At 47.7% G+C, this 18,843-nt stretch overlaps 1 protein-coding gene across 3 annotated transcripts; it reads left to right on the plus strand.

Annotated features, from left to right (window-relative positions):
• Positions 1–7,439: 7,439 nt before the first annotated feature.
• On the plus strand, positions 7,440–13,905 carry LOC102451825 (uncharacterized). 3 transcript variants are annotated; one of them, XM_075911993.1, is made up of 7 exons: positions 7,440–7,638; positions 8,841–9,125; positions 9,218–9,256; positions 9,418–9,714; positions 10,912–11,208; positions 12,737–12,829; positions 13,493–13,905. In XM_075911993.1, exons 2-7 carry the CDS (start codon positions 9,095–9,097, stop codon positions 13,642–13,644), a joined length of 909 nt encoding a protein of 302 aa, XP_075768108.1. In that variant the 5' UTR covers positions 7,440–7,638; positions 8,841–9,094; the 3' UTR covers positions 13,645–13,905. The 3 variants fall into 3 exon arrangements, with proteins under 3 accessions (XP_075768108.1, XP_025040346.2, XP_006122975.2); XM_006122913.4 differs by lacking the exon at positions 7,440–7,638 and having other exon boundaries at positions 8,253–9,125; XM_025184561.2 differs by lacking the exons at positions 7,440–7,638; positions 10,912–11,208 and having other exon boundaries at positions 8,247–9,125.
• Positions 13,906–18,843: the final 4,938 nt, after the last annotated feature.

Here is an 18,843-nt window from a genome sequence, read left to right on the forward strand (position 1 = left end):
GGGCAGCAGACACACACACACAGAGTCCATCTCCTCCTGCAGGGGGGGGGGGAGGACAGCAACACACACACACACACACACACAGAACAGGATCCATCTCCTTGTGCAGGGAGCAGCAGACACACACATACACACTCAGGGTGGGATCTATCTCCTCCAACAGGGCAGCAGGGACAGGGACACACGCACACACGGTCCCCGTCCCTCTGGCAGCTGCAGCCGATCATTCTGCTGAGTTGCCGGGGCTTTTCAGCAGGCCTCATGTCACCAGTTCCATGGAAGGCATCTGGCCTGCTGGCTTGCGCCCAGCCTGGCTCCCTGTGCCTGACCTCAGCACAATTTGCAGGACTTCTCTTTTCTGGTTCCATGTGCTCGGTGCTGGGAAAGAAGCAAGCAGCCCCCAGAACAAAAATAAAATGCAATTAAAATCCTCTCTCCCCATCCCCCACCCCAGGCCGATCACAGGGGCGAGGCCTGGACCATCAGGAAGCAGGGATGTGAGGGAGGGGAGGCCTGGGAGGGTAAACTGAGGCACGGGCAGGCTGACATGATGCTAAAGCCAGGGACGTTAGTTGCTTACGGAGTGTTGGACAGGGTTTGTCCCACCAGGGGGCAGCAGGAATGTTTGCACACACACACACACACACACACACACACACACACACACACACACACACACGGCTCTTCCCCTCCAGCAGAGGGCAGTAACACCACTGAGGTTTTCTGGGTAGTTTTCCCCGACTTCTGAGCTGCAGCAACCAGGCGTGGGCCATAATTGCTTAGATCAGACCAATCCCTGTTAGGAATAAAAGTCGACACCTCCCCTCACCGTGTCTCTAATGTACGCTGGGCCCAAGACAGCTACCGCAACGCTTCTTCAATACCCGCCTCCCCCTGCCTCTGAGGCAAATAATGCACCGGACTGCACCCCGCCCCGCCGCTGGGGGGTGCATTTCACATTTCTTTTGAAGGAAATTCCACATTGCATGAGAGTCCCTCTCCGACGTCTCCGTTAGCCCCCTCTCCTGCCCCAAAATGCATCTCTTGGCTCAAGCCACAATGAATGTCCCCCTTCCCCGCTTTCCTCAGTGCCACTGCCAAACGGAAAAACCCGTCCTTGACCCAGCTCCGCCCTGGCCTCCCAGGGGGACGACACACTGGAACTGCTCGGAGAGGCCAGCCAGAGGTCCGGGGCAGCGTCCTCCTTTCTCTGAGCCCACCGCTTCTGCCTTCCTGGGTGCGAATTCGGAGCCGACAGCATCCCCTTCTGGGTTGTGTGCTCCCCCGCCCTGAGCCCCGAGGGACTTGAAGGGCGCTGCCCCTCCCCCCGTCCCGCAGCCGGCGTGCGAAGCAGAAGGTTCCTCGGTCGACAGAACGGAGCTTAGGAGCACAGAAAACAGGACTATGCCGTGAAATCCACCAAGGTGGGATGAGCTGAGAGCTAAGGCTCAGGGTCTCCCCTTGCACCCCGAGCCGGATGCACCCCACCCATTTCCAGCTGCCTGGCCCCAACCATGCCCGCTGCTCCTCCTCCGGTCTTGTCCTGCTTCCCGGGAAAAGGTGCCGCCCGGTTTCACCCCTTCGTGGGCAGACCCTCCGACAAGGGGCACAAAGGGGCAATTGTCCAGGGGCACAAAGGGGCAATTGAAAAAGGGCCCCACCGGTGCTCGTACTGTGGTGTTGGCTGCCCCTGGTGGTCATTCCATGGTGCAACTGTTCCTCTTACCAGATCTCCTCCCTTTCCATTTTATGAGAAACAATCCCATTCCAGGCACCGCCCATCTTCCTGGTGTGACCAGCCCCTGACCCTGCCATAAGGTGGGTGCATAACTGGCTGGATAACCATACTCAGAGAGTCGTTATTAATGGTTCTCAATCCTGCTGGAAAGGTAGAACAAGTGGGGTTCTGCAGGGGTCTGTTTTGGGACCGGCTCTGTTCAATATCTTCATCAACGATTTAGATATTGGCATAGAAATTACGCTTATTAAGTTTGCAGATGATCCCAAGCTCTGGAGGATAGGGTCAGAATTCAACATGATCTGGACAAATTGGAGAAACAGGATGACGTTTAATAAGGACAAATGCAAAGTGCTCCACTTAGGAAGGAACAGTCAGTTTCACACCTCCAGAATGGGAAGCGACTGTCTAGGAAGGAGTACGGCGGAAAGGGATCTAGGGGTCATCGTGAACCACAAGTTGAATGAGTCAGCAGTGTGATGCTGTTGCAAAAAAAGGAAACACGATTCTGGGAGGCATTAACAGGTGTATTGTGAGCAAGACACGAGACGTCATTCTTCTGCTCTACTCTACGCTGGTTAGGAAGCAAGGAGTGCATCACGTGAACAGGCGGCCTAGGAGAGGGGTACCAGCCCCCTTCCCGCTAGATTAGTTTGCTTTAATGGCTACACTGAGGCCTAACCAGTTCCTTTTTTGTTCACCTGTGGAGACATTGTTAACATTCTCCTAGCCTAAACAATTACCAAATTATCCTTTCACTGAATTTTAAAGTTGCCAATCGACTAAGTTTAGAGTTGCCAATTGATTGGGCGCAATTATTAATTTTGTTGGTTTAAATTCATGCTTCTGCTTTACTCAAATTATCCTTTCATTAAAACAATATCCTACACACAACAATATTTGCAATACGTATTACAATTAAGACACACAAGACACACTTGGACAGAACACAAACTTATTATGTCCTGACACAGAACCATGGTTTTTGTTGTTGTTGTTTGTTTTTCTTCAGCTGGCACCAGCGCTTTCTGATGATCTGAAAGACAAGAAAACATTTCTACCCCCATCGGGGTGGCCTATTATAACTTAAAATGCTGCCTAAGATCTGCTAGGGGAACCGGATACAGCTAGTTCCTTACCACTTCCATGGGCGAGTGAGCTGCAACTTTCCGAGAACAAGGGCGCTTTATCGGTACTCGTGACCTTCCACTCCCTTGAATTACCTCTGAGTTGCTAGCTTTCCCCAACAGTGGCATGCCTCAGTTTCCCTCTTGTACTACAGATCAGGCTTAATGTGTAAGGCTATAATGCTTTTCCTTAGCACAAGGTGTTGGTTGGCCAGTTACTGTTCCTGCAAGCAAAACGCTTTTATTTTCTTGAAAAGAATCATACGTACAATGTTACAGGCTTACTTATGAGGGACAGTTGGTTTCACACCTCTTCAGAACAGACAGGCAGTCTGCACCCACTTACAACCTTGGATCTGAGAGCAAGCTAAAAGTATCATCAACTCAGCCTTGAACAGAGACACAGTGAAGTTTCAGAGTTTGGATTCTTAGAGAGTTAAATTTAACCTTAAAAGTTGAATGCCCAACACAAGCACTAACTAATTTGTGCTCTGTCTGTTTGCAATGTTAAGCAAGAGGACGTTATCTAAACCAAAATAAAACGAGTTCGTTTGAAACCTACAAAATAAAGTTACAGTATATAGAGCTCATTCTTTTATGCAGTTAACCAATTAAGTTTCAGTAGAATTCTTAATTTTCTTTTTGCAGATTTAACAAAAGTGTCTGTAGACAAATGTTTACATTTGATTGTTTCTTTGCCTAAGTGGTTTGCACAGAGCTTAAGAAAGAGGCTGCAAAGAAACGAGGTGTCATTTTTAAGTAGGTTTTCCTTCACATTACAACAATCGCTTAAATCTTTCCACTATGCCCATAGGGCGCCAAGCTTTTTGCCTTCTCCTTTTCCATGCTTTTTCCTCTTATGATACGTCCTAATGCCTGCTAAATGACTTTTCCCAATGACACAGGTTTATCTAGTATCAATTTGGTAAGGAGGGTGGGCTTTTTAATTAGCCCCACACACCTTCTGATTTCTTTCAGTAGGTAAATCCAAATGGGTATTGCAGACAGCTATTATTAATTTTAAACTTTACAGTATAGGGTTTTCATAGAATCATAGGACTGGAAGGGACCTCGAGAGGTCATCAAGTCCAGCCCCCCGCCCTCAAGGCAGGACCAAGCTCCGTCTACACCATCCCTGACAGATGTCTATCTAACCTGTTCTTAAATATCTCCAGAGAGGGAGATTCCACCACCTCCCTTGGCAATTTATTCCAATATTTGCCCACCCTGACAGTTAGGAATTTTTTCCTAATGTCCAATCTAAACCTCCCCTGCTGCACTTTAAGCCCATTACTCCTTGTCCTGTCCTCAGAAACCAAGAGGAACAAATTTTCTCCTTCCTCCTTGTGACACCCTTTTAGATATTTGAAAACCGCTATCATGTCCCCCCTTAATCTTCTTTTTTCCAAACTAAACAAGCCCAGTTCATGAAGCCTGGCTTCATAGGTCATGTTCTCTAAACCTTTAATCATTCTTGTCGCTCTTCTCTGGACCCTTTCCAATTTCTCCACATCTTTCTTGAAATGTGGCGCCCAGAACTGGACACAGTACTCCAGCTGAGGCCTAACTAGTGCAGAGTAGAGCGGCAGAATGACTTCACGAGTTTTGCTTACCACACACCTGTTGATACAACCTAGAATCATATTTGCTTTTTTTGCAACAGCATCACACTGTCATTTTCATGACATTCATGCTACAGCAAAGTCTGTAAATAGAGTAAATCGAGTGCTCGTCTTTGGACAGTCATTTTCTTTTGGGCTATTCCCAGTGGCAACTCCTTTCCTTCCAATATGGGCTTAATGATTGGGAGAGGAGTGTGACATGTTATGGTTTGAGCATCAGTTAGCTCCTCTGTTTCTCTTAGTGCTGTCAAAAGCACTTTTTCATAAGGCGTGTAATTTGACTGTGACCTCTGCCGTAACTTTGAGCCAAATTGTATGGGGCGGCGGGGTACCGCTTCTCCTTCTTGCCATAAGGCATAGGACATCCCTGTGTTTCCCACACTGAGGTACAAATGAAATGGGGCATTAGGGTGAATCGTAATAAACTGATAAGTGCGTATCTCGTTATCAGCTGTCTCAGAGCTTCCTCGTGAGAGGGGAGCTCATTCCTATCGAGCATGCTTCCTGAGCAAATTATACGGGGAGTAGGTACGAATTAAGATTCCCCGTTTTTTCAAATCTTTAATTAGTTCACAGACCGGAGCCATAGCTTCGGCTGGAATGCTGTACTGTTTTATCTTGGTTACAGTGGAAGGCGGGAGAACGGGGGCTTGAGCTAGCAAAGTCTTAAAGCCAGAAAGCTCCAAAAGCTCATTTTTCTCCATTAATTACTTTCTCCTTCCCCTCTCTAGCCTCAGGAGGAGCTGTTCCTGTAGGTGCTCCATGTCCTTATTTAGGGTTCACATCCAGGTATCTAGGTTCTGGCATTGCTCCCAGAGTTCGTCTCTCTCTCTCTGCACTCTTATCAGCTCTGCTTCTAAGTTCCAGTAGCTAGAGCAGGCTGCTTGCCACACACCCTTTAACAGCCAGATGCAAGCGCCTTTCCCTAACATCTCTTTATCCCATTTAGGGTTGCCCCATCCCTCTTGGGCCACCTCTTTCTCCTTACAGCTAAAATCCATGTCCAGCATGACAGGCTTCATGCTGCTGTATTTGAACCAATAACACAATCCTGCCGACTACGCCAATTCTGTCAGCCGACGGTCAGGGCAGTGTGTGTGTGTGTGCTGAGAAAAGGTTTAACGTCCGTGTCTTTACTGCTAGGACCGGGGTCCCGTCACAGAGGGTGGCCAGCAGGCCAACAGACGCCCCGTTATATAGGAAGAGCTTATTACACCTTAGATTTTAGCTGCTAGAACACAGGGCTCCTTTGCAGCGGGCAGCCTGGGAAAGGCTGAAAGGTGCCCCAACGGATCTGTCACCTGGGAGTGACACGATTCAAACGCCCAAGCTCTCCCTATGTCTGTCCCTTTATGACCGGCTGAAGTTCTTTTAAAATTGTGCTTGGTTCTGTTACAGCAACTGAAGGAGTCAGGTTAAAGCTTAACCAGTTACAGGTTTATTAAAGAAGCTTATAAATCAGATGGTTACAATGGCTATTGCTCTATTTCTTAAATGCTAGCAAATATACAAATCTTAAAAATGGTTACAGGAAAAGGTAAAGATAGAAAATAGAAAGAATGGTACCAGGTGACAGCTTAATCTTTAAAGAGCTCTAACACTATGTATATATACTTAAACAAAGGACCACATCCAGGTACAATTTTTACCCCCTTCTGTGCCTCTCCACTCCAGCGTGTCAGGCCAGGGCCGGTCTCTCAATTCCTAGGAAAGACGAATACGAGGTGGGCATCCCCGTTGAACCTTGGGAGATCAAACACCTAACCCGACCAGCAGATAGATGGTAGATTGACACTCAAAGTAAATGTGCTGCTGGACCCATCTTTATACCCCTGGGGGCCCGTATTCTCTTTCTTATCTAAGATGCCGAATTGTACTGGTCCGTTTTGTGGTGCCAGTTCTTACAAGCAAGTTTCAAGTTAATTTACACTTGCAAGAGAGATAACTAAATTGTGAGCACTGGGCATTTTTTTACTGGGCGAGAGATTCCTCCCCCCGCGGACGGCTGTGTGTTCGTATCAATATGGGTTAAGTCAAGGGCACTCCTCGGCAGCCTCTTGGTCAGCAATTGGCGTATCTCTGTTTACAGCCATTCACGGTCACTGCAGCTTGCCAAATCCGGGCCTTCTGCTCTGTGTGCCCTGTATGCTCCAGGCAAGCAAAAATGGATGTTACAAGGGGGCGTTCCTGTCTGGCTACAGCCTCTGAGGATAGAACAAGAAGCAATGGGCTTAAACTACAGCAAGGGAGGTTGAGGTTGGACATTAGGAAAAAGTTCCTACCTGTCAGGGTGGTGAAACACTGGAATAAATTGCCCAGGGAGGTTGTGGAATCCCCATCATGGGGGTGCAGTGGGGCAGTGCTATTAAACCAGTGTGCTGAGTCCAGGGACGTAGGAGGGGTCAGCATGTGAGAGCTCAGGCGTGCTCTGGCAGTGGGGGTGCTAAAGTGGGGAGAACCCTGTCCTGAGGAGCCTAGTTCCTGCAGGGGCGCTCCAGTGGGAGGGGGAATGGGCAGCAGGGAGAATTCAGCCCCATAGGAGAGCACAAAGAAGCACACGCAGCACCCGGATAGAATTTTCAACCTCCCTCCGGCCCCGTAAGAGTAACCCTAATATATGAGCACACCCCAGAGTATTGGGCAAATCTGGTAACAGTTTCTCAGGTGCCGATGGGGGGAGGAGCTGACGACTGTCTGAGCCCCAAACCTCTTGTCCTGACTTATGCACCCCCACCCCTTCCCTGAATTCCATCCCCTGCCTTGACTCCTGGCCCTCCCCCATCCATGTCAGGCATCATGGCTCGTGTGAACAGCTGGCATGAGTAAGTGAGCTGAAGAGCGGCCGTACTAAGGTTCAAGCCAGTGGCCCGGAGGAGTTTGTATTTGTTTACCACTTTGAGAAAAAGACCGTGTGAAATAGGAGAACTGTGTCTGTGTGCTGAGACAAAACAGCACAGAAGGAGGCAACGTTCCCAGATCGGAAGGAGCAACCAGGGAGAGACCTCGTCTAGGACGTTCTGTTGTTTATCACTCAAGCCGAGGCAAGCAGAATTGGGTGGTGGAAGCAGGACACCCCAAGAGCAGTCGTGACAACACCTGCAGAAGAAGAGGGGGTGCAACCGACGGACCTCACCCCACCCGGACCTGGACTGTGTGTAACCAATGGACATCACTCCACATGGTCTGATTTCCCCGCCCCCGAGGGGTTGCATACCAAACCAATTTGCCCTACAGAGCGGGGTCCATCAATTTGGCATATTGGGGTGACGTGCATGTCAGACTTCCACCTCGACCAAGTTAACCAACATTGCCTGGGGTTTGGCCAGCCCCAGATGGTGACTGGAATGTGTGTGTGGGTCTCTGTGTGTTAAATTGGATTAAGAATTAGGCTGCTAAATTGAGTTAAGGATCAGAGTTAGACTGTTAATTAGTCAATTTAAATATTGTGTTTAATGCCCTTTAAGTGATAATTACTCTATCTATCTATCTATCTATCTATCTATCTATCTATCTATCTATCTATCTATCTATCTATCTATCTATCTCCACACACCCCCTCTATCTATCTATCTATCTATCTATCTATCTATCTATCTATCTATCTATCTATCTATCTATCTATCTCCACACACCCTATCTATCTATCTATCTATCTATCTATCTATCTATCTATCTATCTATCCCCACACACCCCCTCTATCTATCTATCTATCTATCTATCTATCTATCTATCTATCTATCTATCTATCTATCTATCTATCTATCTATCTCTTTTAAAACTGCTCCTGAATTGCTTGAAATAAAACTTGTTAAAGGTATATTTGAGATACTGTGGGTCTTTGTGCTATGACCCTAATTAAATGCCTAGTGTGCGTGATCACCCGTACAACAGCACCCTCTTGCAACCCCCATGACCCTTTTCCCTGAGCTCCCCACATCCCCAAGACCCTGCCCTTACTCCTGAACCCCTTGCCCACTGCCCTGAGGGACCCAAGCGATACTAGGTAAATCTTCTAGTCAAAGACGCGTATAGAGTGAGCCCTGAATATTTTGTAGAATAGTGATAGAGATGCAGCTGTGTTAGTTTTGTAGTCTGTGTTGCAATTGAAATCTATATATTTGAAAATGTAGAAAACAGCAAGAAAGACACAGATAATTGGTATGAGATGACAGATTAATCGGGCAATTAATCACTAATGAATTGCCTTCAGTCACGTGAAGACGATTGTCTTCAATCGCATGATTCATCACATTTAATTTTAACTACTTTACAGCCCTCCCCCACAGCAGAAAGGAAAGCAACTTGAAGGTGCTAGTTTCACCCTTGTTGAAAATAATTTTCAAATCTATTAGAAGCTGTCAAGCAAGCAAGCAGGAAAAGCAGAAGTGCTGACAGCAATATCCTTAGATGCCCAGACAAGACTGGACCACAAACTTGATGTCTGTACAAGCTGAACCCCAGCAATCTGTCTCTGAAGGGTCTTGTGCAGCTGAGGGGTACTGTGCAGCTGATAGGCCGGCAGAAAGGAAGTGCCTAATATAGCCACATGCAGGCATCGGAGATAGGCAAAGATCCCAGATTCTAAAAGCAGAGAAACAAGCACAACATGGAATTGAGTCTCCTTCTACCGGTGCTGGGTGAGAGACTTTCTTTCCAATAGTTTTCCTTTTCTTTTGTTCCTCTGTTCTTGCTTTCCCAGAGTTTTCACTCCCTCTCTTCCCTTTTTCAGCCGCTCTCGAGATGTTCCCCAGCCTGGTGTCTCCTTCAGGTAAAGGGAGCGAGGGATAGCCAAAGTTGCTGTATCTGCCGTGAAGCATGGCTGACAGGATGGGTGGGGTGTGTGTCTGTATCTTGTCCCCCCCCATGTCTTCTCCCTCTGACCCCCTGGATATCTCCCCCTCTGCCGTAATTTCTGTGTTTCCATTCCAGATCCTCCATCAGCCCCCAAACTCTTTCTGCACCCCCGACACCAAGAGTTCATCGAGGGCGACCGTCTCACCCTCCGGTGCTCAGCTCAGGGGGTCGAGGGGGTGACAAGGTACCAGTTCTTTGACGGAAGTGGGAAGCAGCTCTCCGAGATGCCCCCCAATGCCTACAGGGAAGCGTGGCTCCATCTCACGGCTAACAACTCCACCATCGGGGCGTACAGCTGCGCCTACTGGAGGGAGGAATCCGGGAAAGAAGTCACATCTATCAAGAGCTCCCCCATCTCTATTCAAGTGAAGGGTATGTCGCGGCTTCCTCAGATTTTGTGTTCCTCCCTCCATCCCCCATCCCGTTGAGTCTCCTACCTCTGCTGCCCTCTCCGAGCCGTGTTGACCCCAGATTATCAGAGACAGAACATACGATCAGCCAAATAAACAGAGGTCAAGGATACCATTCTTACCCCTCCCGGTCCTATAAGTGCTTCTAGAGCATTTGTTGCTTTTTAAGTTCCTCCTGGTTAATCGCCATGGTCAGACCTAACCTCCATGAAACTATCTAGCTCTTTTCCGAATCCTGTTAAAGTCCTGGCCTTCACCATAGTCTCTGTCGAGGAGTTCCACAGGTTAATACGAAGAAACGCTTTCTTTGATTTGTTTGACACTTGCTGCCTCTTCATTTCATTGGGTGACCCCTAGTTCTTATATTGTGGGAATAAGTTAATAACTTTTCCTTATTCACCTTTTCCACACCGGACGTGATCCTCTCTCTCCTTAGTTTCTTCTTTTCGAAGCTGAAAAATCCAAATCTTTTTAATCTCTCTTCCTATGGGACCCGTTCCAAACCCTGCATTGTTTGTGTTGCCTTTCTTTGAATGTTTTCCAATGCCAAGAGATCTGCTTTGTGATGAGGCGACCACATCTGTACGCAGTATTCAAGTCGTGGGCCTCCCATGGTGTTATATAGAGGCAATAATATATTCTCTGTCTTATTTTCTCTTCCGTTTTTAATGATTCCTAACATGCTGAATTTTGGGGGTTTTTTTTAACTGCTGCTGCACACTGAGTGGATGTTTTCAGAGAATTATCCACAATGACTCCAAGATCTCTCTTTTCAGTAGTTGTAGCTAAATTAGTCCCCATCATATTGCATGTATCGTTCGGACTATTTTTTTCCAATGTGCATTACTTCACATTTATCCACATTCACTTTCATTTGCCATTTTGTTGCCCAGTCACTTAGTTTGGGGAGATCTTTCTGAAGCTCTTTGCCGTCTGCTTTCGTCTTAACTATCTCGAGCCGTTTGGTATCACCTGTGGGAAGTGGGTGGGGTCATGTCTTTGCTTGGCGCAACCTCTGTGGGTGAAAGGAACATGTTTCGGAGGTCAGATTCGAGGGCTTCAGGAGAGGTCATGGTGAGCCGCAGGGCAATGAGATTAAAAATGCTGCTCGTCTGTTCTCCAATATGGGGAGGTGCCAATGGAAATTGATGGTTCCCAGGTGCACCCGAGGCTCCGACCTTCTCCGTGCACCCCCAGCACAAGGAATACCACCCTGGCACCTCCGTGGAACTTGAGTGCTCTGCACCAGCTCTAGCAGATGACATTGAAGGCTTCCAGTACTTTGGAGATAGGATCGCTATCTCGACCATGATTTCATCACAGAGAAACCACACCTACATCATGAGCATCACCGGGCGAGAGGTATCTGGGTCATTCAGCTGCTGCTACTGGGTAAATCTGTTGGGACGGAATGTCCAATCCAAGAGGAGCAAGCCAGTGGACATCTATGTGAGAGGTGAGCGCTGCACTGTCCATCATACCTCAAGGCAGGGAAAAAGAGTAGTACCACTCTACATACCATTCGTCATATATATTTTGACAGGTTGCCACGCCTCCTGTTTTCTTTAAGTCCTGCTCTCTGGCTTGATTTATAGATATGTACACTTTGGTCACCGTGAGCATTTTAGAACAAATGTCCATGTAATTTTTTTTTCTTTGTGGGTTTAATCGCCATAGCTTGTGTGCTTTTTTTAATGTGTTTTAGTTGGAGACATTTTGCATAAAAAGAGGTTTGTGCACATTTAAACAAATGAAGGAGGAACTCCTTTTAAATTTACAAATGAAAGAAGATTCTCACTCAATGAACGAAAAAGGAACAAGGTCAGAGAGTGTAAATTGCAGGACAGGAAATTGGCATGGAGCAAGCTTTAGAACTGCCTTGCCAAACATTCATGAATCAACAAGCAAGTGCCAAGTATATCAGCCCTGTAAACAAACATCCCAGAGCTCTTGCAGCTTGACCAGGAATGTCTGTACAATCCACCCTTCCTCAATGTGGAAAGAACATGCATTAACTCTTGTTCCTCTGAGGATGGCAATTCACATTTCAAACAGCACCGTTATAGATACAAAATACAAAGCAGATTTTTATGAGTAGCAGTGAGGTTTTGAGTGATTCTAAATAATTGTTCCGTGTTCATTCCACAACGAATAAAGCAAGTTCACAGAATTAGTTCTGTAAACAAGAAATGTTTCGAATCTCACCCTGTTTCACCCTGAAACTGCAAGCAACATAAAGAACGAGGCAAATGCATTAATATCACTTCCCCTTTGTATAGATGTTTTTTTCAGCGAGCTGGACAGATCGTTTGCAGTAAGATGAGTCAAGAAGCCTCCATTGCACGTGTGCTGTGTCTGAGAAGTTCCGCTGGAGAGTTTTCCGGCCACATTTTGTAGCCAGAGCTGCAGGGCAGCCATTCAGTTTTGGGTGGCTGTTTAGGTTTGTTATTACAACCAAAGGACCCCAAAATATTATTATATTATTTTGTTTCATAGCTAGGATCTTCAGTTTCTGTCTTTCCCAGCAGTTGCTGGGACATCTGATCCTCAGCCTTTATACACACACACACGCACACACATACACACACACACACACACAGAGAACAGGGCATTATAACACACACACACATACTGAACAGGGTATTATACCACACACGCACGCACGCACACACACTGAATGGGGCATTATACCACACACGGACACACACACTCGCACACACTCACACTGAATGGGGCATTATCCCCCACACACACGCACACACTGAATGGGTCATTATAACACACACACACACACACACACACACACACACACACACCCCGAACAGGATATTATAACACACATGCACACAGGGAACAGGACACTATACCACACACACGCGCACACACACACTCTCTCTGAATGGGGCATTATAACACACACACACACACACACTGAACAGGGCATTGTACCTCCAACTCCATAATGTCTCTTCACTCCACCACAGGCAACTTGTCCCGGGTGTTGGCTGTGGGCGGCTCCTTCTTCACCCTCAATGGCCTCATCTTCCTCGCCACCTACTTCCTAATGAAGCACCAAGGTAACTGGTTTTTGTGGGGGGGCAGAGAGCCCTGATTGGCAGGTTTGGGGAACTCGTCCTCACACCCTAAATGTCCCACCAAGGCCAAAATGTCTCCCCCTTTGTGTCTCTACCTGCTCGTGTCCCTTTGCTGGCTGGGTATTGTGTTTGTCATAAGCCCTGTTCCCATAGGGAGTTCTTCAGCCATTAGCTGACATGCAGCCACCTCTGGGGTGGGGCGCATTGGGTGAATGACCAACCATTGTGGACAGGGGTCTAAGGCGGCTCTGGAATGACACTGACATGGCAGGGGTGGGAATGAGCTGCTGAAGCGTGTTAGGACTGAAGGTTGGAGGCCACACTCCTGTCTCATTGATACATCAAGGCCAGCCCTGAAAGTCAGGAGACAGCCCCCAACTGAGCCTGCTCACACTGCGCCCTGGAGGACAGCACCCCCTAGTGCAGCTTTAGAAAATTGGGGTCACCCCAACTCTAAGGGGGAGAGCATCCCCTCATGACCTAGAATTACAGCACACCATGCACTAGCACCATGGAGAGCTACAGCGCCCTCTACTGGTTGTCCCACCCACTTCTTCATCCCCCTTTCCCTCTTTTCCTGTCCGTCCGTGAGAGGTGGGTCGGAAGTGTGGGATAAACTCCAAAGTTGTCACTTTTGGTTTGCAGATTCTAGGACAGTTACAAAACGGAGATTGCAGAGAGCCAAACCTGTAGAAGGATCCCCAAAGTCCTCCAACCCTGATCTGGCTGAGATTCTGAGTGATGAACCTACCACACCACCAGCCTCAGTTTTCCCAGTGGAGAAACAGGACACATGATGGCCACCTTTCATTTGCTGTGCCATGAAGCTTGCCGTGTTTGCTTACAATAAGCTGCAGGTCTCTTCCCTGGTCGTGAGCTTTGGATCCCAATGCAGAAGTGGACAAGAAAGAAAGAAAGAAAGAAAGAAAGAAAGAAAGAAAGAAAGAAAGAAAGAAAGAAAGAAAGAAAGAAAGAAAGAAAAGCTTTTTCCCAAGCTGCACGAATTCCAGTCAGCTCCCCACGCTTCTGGCAATAAAAATTCTCTCCATCCCGCTGGACTATCTGACTCAGTTATGGTATCAATGTGCTTCCTCCCGCAGGTTGTGTCCTATCCTTCGCATTGCTACCAGATGGCATGATTTGCTGCCCATTTTCACTGGCAATTCCTATCCCTCATAAGCTATGTCTATACTGAAGAGGATTTTTTTTAGAAAAACGGCTGTTTTTCTGAAAAAAACCCCTCCAGTTATGTCTATGCTGCAATTGCGTTCTTCTGAAATTGTATCAGAAGAACAGAGGGGTTCTTCCAGCATTGGTAATCCTCATTCTACAAGGAAGAAGCCGTCTTCTGAAAGAGCGCTTTCGGAAAAAGACATGTGTGGATGGGGAAGTGGGAGTTCTTTCGGAAAAAGAGGAAAGAGGAAAAAGCACAGGTCCCCAGGTGGCCCTTCCACCCAACGCAATCCCAGCTTATGTGCGAGAGAGCGTCCATTCAGTCAGAATACTCTCTTTTGAAAAAGCAGATTGCTTTTTCGATGTGCTTTTATAGTGTGGACGCTCTCTTTCGGGAGAAGATTTTTGGCAGATCTCTTCTGAAGAAAGGTTCTTCCGAAATAATCCTAGGCTGTGTCTAGACTGGCAAGTTTTTCCGCAAAATCATCTGCTTTTGCGGAAAAACTTGCCAGCTGTCTACACTGGCCGCTTGAATTTCCGCAAAAGCACTGACGATCTCATGTAAAATCATCAGTGCTTTTGTGGAAACACTATGCTGCCCTCGTTCGGGCAAAAGTCTTTTTTCGAAAAACTTTTGTGCAAAAGGGCCAGTGTAGACAGCAGAGAGTTGTTTTCCGCAAAAAAGCCCTGATCGTGAAAATGGCGATCGGGGCTTTTTTGTGGAAAAGCACGTCTAGATTGGCCACGGACGCTTTTCCACAAAAAGTGCTTTTCCGTCAAAAGCATTTCCGGAAAATCATGCAGTGCAGATGTAGCCCTACTGTTTAGATGTAGCCATGGATTCCAAAGCCACCAGGGACCACTGTGATAAACTAATCTGACCTCACGTAAAACAGGGGACATAGGATGAACTAAAAATAATGGCAAAAGCAGATCTTTTAGAAAACCAGCCAATCAAGTTCCGTGAGCTCCTCAGCCAGGTCTTTTAAAACTCTTGGATGAAAGTTCTCCAGATTTCCCGATTTTAAACATATCCAAGGGTCTATTGCACCAGGTCATAACCAACCCAGATCCAGCAGCAAATAGCCACCCTCATCTTCACCCTGCATCCAAACCTCCAGAATCAGTGGAAACTAGCACAGAACGTGCCGAAGGGCTTTGGCACGTGGGGTGACAGAGATGAAAGAGAATCAATCCGGGAGCACCTCATAGGCCAGGCGAAGGAGGAAATCTTGAGATAGGGACAGGATTGCCCCCTTGCCTGAGTCTGCTCACAGCCTGAGCCCGTTGAGCTGAGAGGGGGAAGGTGAACACAGCACAAATTCTGCCTCTTCAGAAGCTGGGGGGCAACCCTGCATCCCAGCCCCTCATGCCCCATGGTTTCATGGACAGGGAGTAAAGGAGAAAGAACTAGTGGACATGGGGGCAGGGCATTTCCTATCTGAGTGGGTGGGGCCAAAAGGTGCTGTTTCACTCTACCGAGGAAACGTGCGAAATCAGCAGTTCCCAGAACTTAGCTGTTCATGCGCACTGAGGTCCTCCCCACTCACATAGACATAGAAACCCCCTTCCCCTCCAGTGCACAGCCCTTTCTCTGTAAGGGGCAGAGGGGTATTTGGTATCCAGCCCCCGCCCGGCCTCAGCCTTCCTGCCAAGACCTGGGTTGAGACCCACCAAATTCATCTCACCTGCCCTGGGCTGAGAATGGGGTGAGGTCAGAATGAACTGGGGCTGTGGGTGGGTGTAAGGAGCAAAGGGGGAGACAGAGATCTCTGAGCTCACATCCCCCCAACCTTTCCTGCCACACCCCACAGCTGAAATGGGAGGAAGGACCGCACTCTGGCTTAAGAGACATCCCCACCCCAAGCAGTGGTATCTCGGCGTGGACAGGCTTGGGCATTATCTCTGGGAGACACCAGCCGGGGAAGTAACTGGAGACAGGCTGGAGGAGAGAATGGAGTTGATGAGACCTCCATGCACATGGGCTTTGGGGCACTGGGAGGAAATGGGGGAGATGGGGAAAGAAAGAAAGAAAGAAAGAAAGAAAGAAAGAAAGAAAGAAAGAAAGAAAGAAAGAAAGAAAAAGGCTAAAAAGTGGAAAGAGAAAGAAAGAAAGAAAGAAAGAAAGAAAGAAAGAAAGAAAGAAAGAAAGAAAGAAAAAGGCTAAAAAGTGGAAAGAGAAAGAAAGAAAGAAAGAAAGAAAGAAAGAAAGAAAGAAAGAAAGAAAGAAAGAAAAAGGCTAAAAAGTGGAAAGAAAGAAAGAAAGAAAGAAAGAAAGAAAGAAAGAAAGAAAGAAAGAAAGAAAGAAAGAAAGAAAAAGGCTAAAAAGTGGAAAAAGAAAGAAAGAAAGAAAGAAAGAAAGAAAGAAAGAAAGAAAGAAAGAAAGAAAGAAAAAGGCTAAAAAGTGGAAAGAAAGAAAGAAAGAAAGAAAGAAAGAAAGAAAGAAAGAAAGAAAAAGGCTAGAAAGAAAGAAAGAAAGAAAGAAAGAAAGAAAGAAAGAAAGAAAGAAAGAAAGAAAAAGAAAAAGGCTAAAAAGTAGAAAGAAAGAAAGAAAAAGAAAAAGGCTAAAAAGTAGAAAGAAAGAAAGAAAGAAAGAAAGAAAGAAAGAAAGAAAGAAAGAAAGAAAGAAAGAAAGAAAGAAAGAAAGAAAGAAAAAGGGGGACAAAACTTACCCAGCACAGGCAGAAGGTGAGTTAGCACAATGCTGAACTGGTCTCCGGGGCAGGGTCTCCCTCCCTCCATCACATGCCCTCAGAGAAGTCATAGCCTCCCCCTCTCCCCCCAGCTCACAGGAAATCCTGCAGAGACTCTAATCTCTCCCTTTTCCCCTCCACAGCCCAGCTGTGAGTTTCTGGCCAAAACCGCTGCTCAGCCCTGTTCTCTGAACCATCCGCCCGCCTTTTCCTGTCGTCCCCTCCCAGTTCAGAGGAAGCGCAGTTCTACCTCCCTTCTGTGGCCCACCAAAGCCCCCTCATCTCGGCTCCTCACCTGTCCCTGCTCAGAGGGGGACTCCTGGAGTTCTCGCTCTCCTGGGAGATGGGTTTCCCTGCTGACCCGGTGCCCGCCTTTCCTGGGAGTTCATGGGGGAATCCGTCAATCCACACTGGCCTATTTCACCTTCCCCTCAGTGCCTGTCAGCAACCACATCGCCTGTGGCTCCTAGTCACCACACAGCACTTTCGAACCAGCCACAGTGAGTCCCACAGGGGAAGCCCAGCTGGGAAAATATTCCAGCGGAAGAAAGGACTGAAGGATGCTTCCCCCATAGTCAGGTGGAGGCGAGAGACTCGGGGGGTGTCTATGCAAACACAGTTTGCTCCTGCTCCGCTTGGCTTTGCTGGATAGTCAGCAGTGGGAGTGGAGTTTGCTCGTTGCAATCAGCTGAATTCGTGCCTGTGGGCCAGCTAGGCTGGTAGTGAACGCAGGGATTATGAAATACCATGAGCAGTGTCATTTTGGTCTGTGATTCATCTGCTTCAAAAGAAAAAGCTACCGTGGAGCAGAAAAGCGCTTGCTCAGCAGGGCGCAAAGCAAGTGGGATGGGGCAGTGTTCCTGCCCGGCCTGCAGAAGAGTTGAAAATAACTAAGAGGCTGATGGTTGCATCTGAGAGATGGGAAGCGACTGTCTAGGAAGGAGCATGGCGGAAAGGGATCTAGGGGTCATAGTGGACCACAAGCTGAATATGAGTCAACAGTGTGATGCTGTTGCAAAAAAAGCAAATATGATTCTAGGTTGTATCAACAGGTGTGTTGTAAGCAAAACTCGTGAAGTCATTCTGCCGCTCTACTCTGCACTAGTTAGGCCTCAGCTGGAGTACTGTGTCCAGTTCTGGGCACCACATTTCAAGAAAGATGTGGAGAAATTGGAAAGGGTCCAGAGAAGAGCGACAAGAATGATTAAAGGCCTAGAGAACATGACCTATGAAGCCAGGCTTCATGAACTGGGCTTGTTTAGTTTGGAAAAAAGAAGATTAAGGGGGGACATGATAGCGGTTTTCAAATATCTAAAAGGGTGTCACAAGGAGGAAGGAGAAAATTTGTTCCTCTTGGTTTCTGAGGACAGGACAAGGAGTAATGGGCTTAAAGTGCAGCAGGGGAGGTTTAGATTGGACATTAGGAAAAAATTCCTAACTGTCAGGGTGGGCAAATATTGGAATAAATTGCCAAGGGAGGTGGTGGAATCTCCCTCTCTGGAGGAGGCGGTGGAGGGATGGTGGAGGAATGTGACATAGGGCAAGAAATGTAATGATGGGGGCATGTGATGAGGGGCCAGCAGTGTGCTGGTGGGGGGATGTGATGAGAGGCCAGGAGGGAGCTGGTGAGGGGATGTGAGGAGCCTGTGGGCCAGCTAGGTTTGCTGTGAGTGCAGGGATCATGACATACAGTGGCCAGTGTCTGTCTTTCTGGTCTGTGCTTCATCTGCTCTGAAAGCAGCTTGCTCAGCAGGGGCTGGGCAGGCATAGGCCTGGGAGGATAACTAGGGAGTGGGCAGGTATGCTGAACTACGGACTACACACATTCCGAGGAATACTTCCTGGGCTGCTCCGACCTGTTGAGAGCCCCACTGCTCACAGAACAGAGCCACGCAGGTTTCCACCAGAGCCTCCTTCTGATTTCGGTTGTGGTACAGCTGCGTGTCTACCTAGTAAAAATCCCAAGGGGCTGAAGTCATGAGAGATGGGGCAGTTTTCTGTCCAGCCTCGAAAGAGTTGAAATTTACTAAGAGCCCGATGGGCAGACATCACAGCTGAGAGATGGAGGGCAGCAGAGGGTGAGTGAGAGATAGCAGGGTGGCAGCAGACCGGGGCAATAAGCATCCAGAA

The sequence above is a fragment of the Pelodiscus sinensis genome, chromosome 30 (assembly GCF_049634645.1).
Source record: "Pelodiscus sinensis isolate JC-2024 chromosome 30, ASM4963464v1, whole genome shotgun sequence".
In the NCBI taxonomy this organism is placed as follows: Eukaryota; Metazoa; Chordata; order Testudines; family Trionychidae; genus Pelodiscus; species Pelodiscus sinensis.

Bases quoted from the DNA above. Each gene is read 5' to 3' on its own strand.
- LOC102451825 (XM_075911993.1), top strand. From the start codon at position 9,095: ATGGAATTGAGTCTCCTTCTACCGGTGCTGG. The intron at 11,209-12,736 runs GTGAGCGCTGCA...ACTCCACCACAG, and splicing joins AGTGGACATCTATGTGAGAG to GCAACTTGTCCCGGGTGTTG. The intron at 12,830-13,492 runs GTAACTGGTTTT...TTTGGTTTGCAG, and splicing joins CTTCCTAATGAAGCACCAAG to ATTCTAGGACAGTTACAAAA.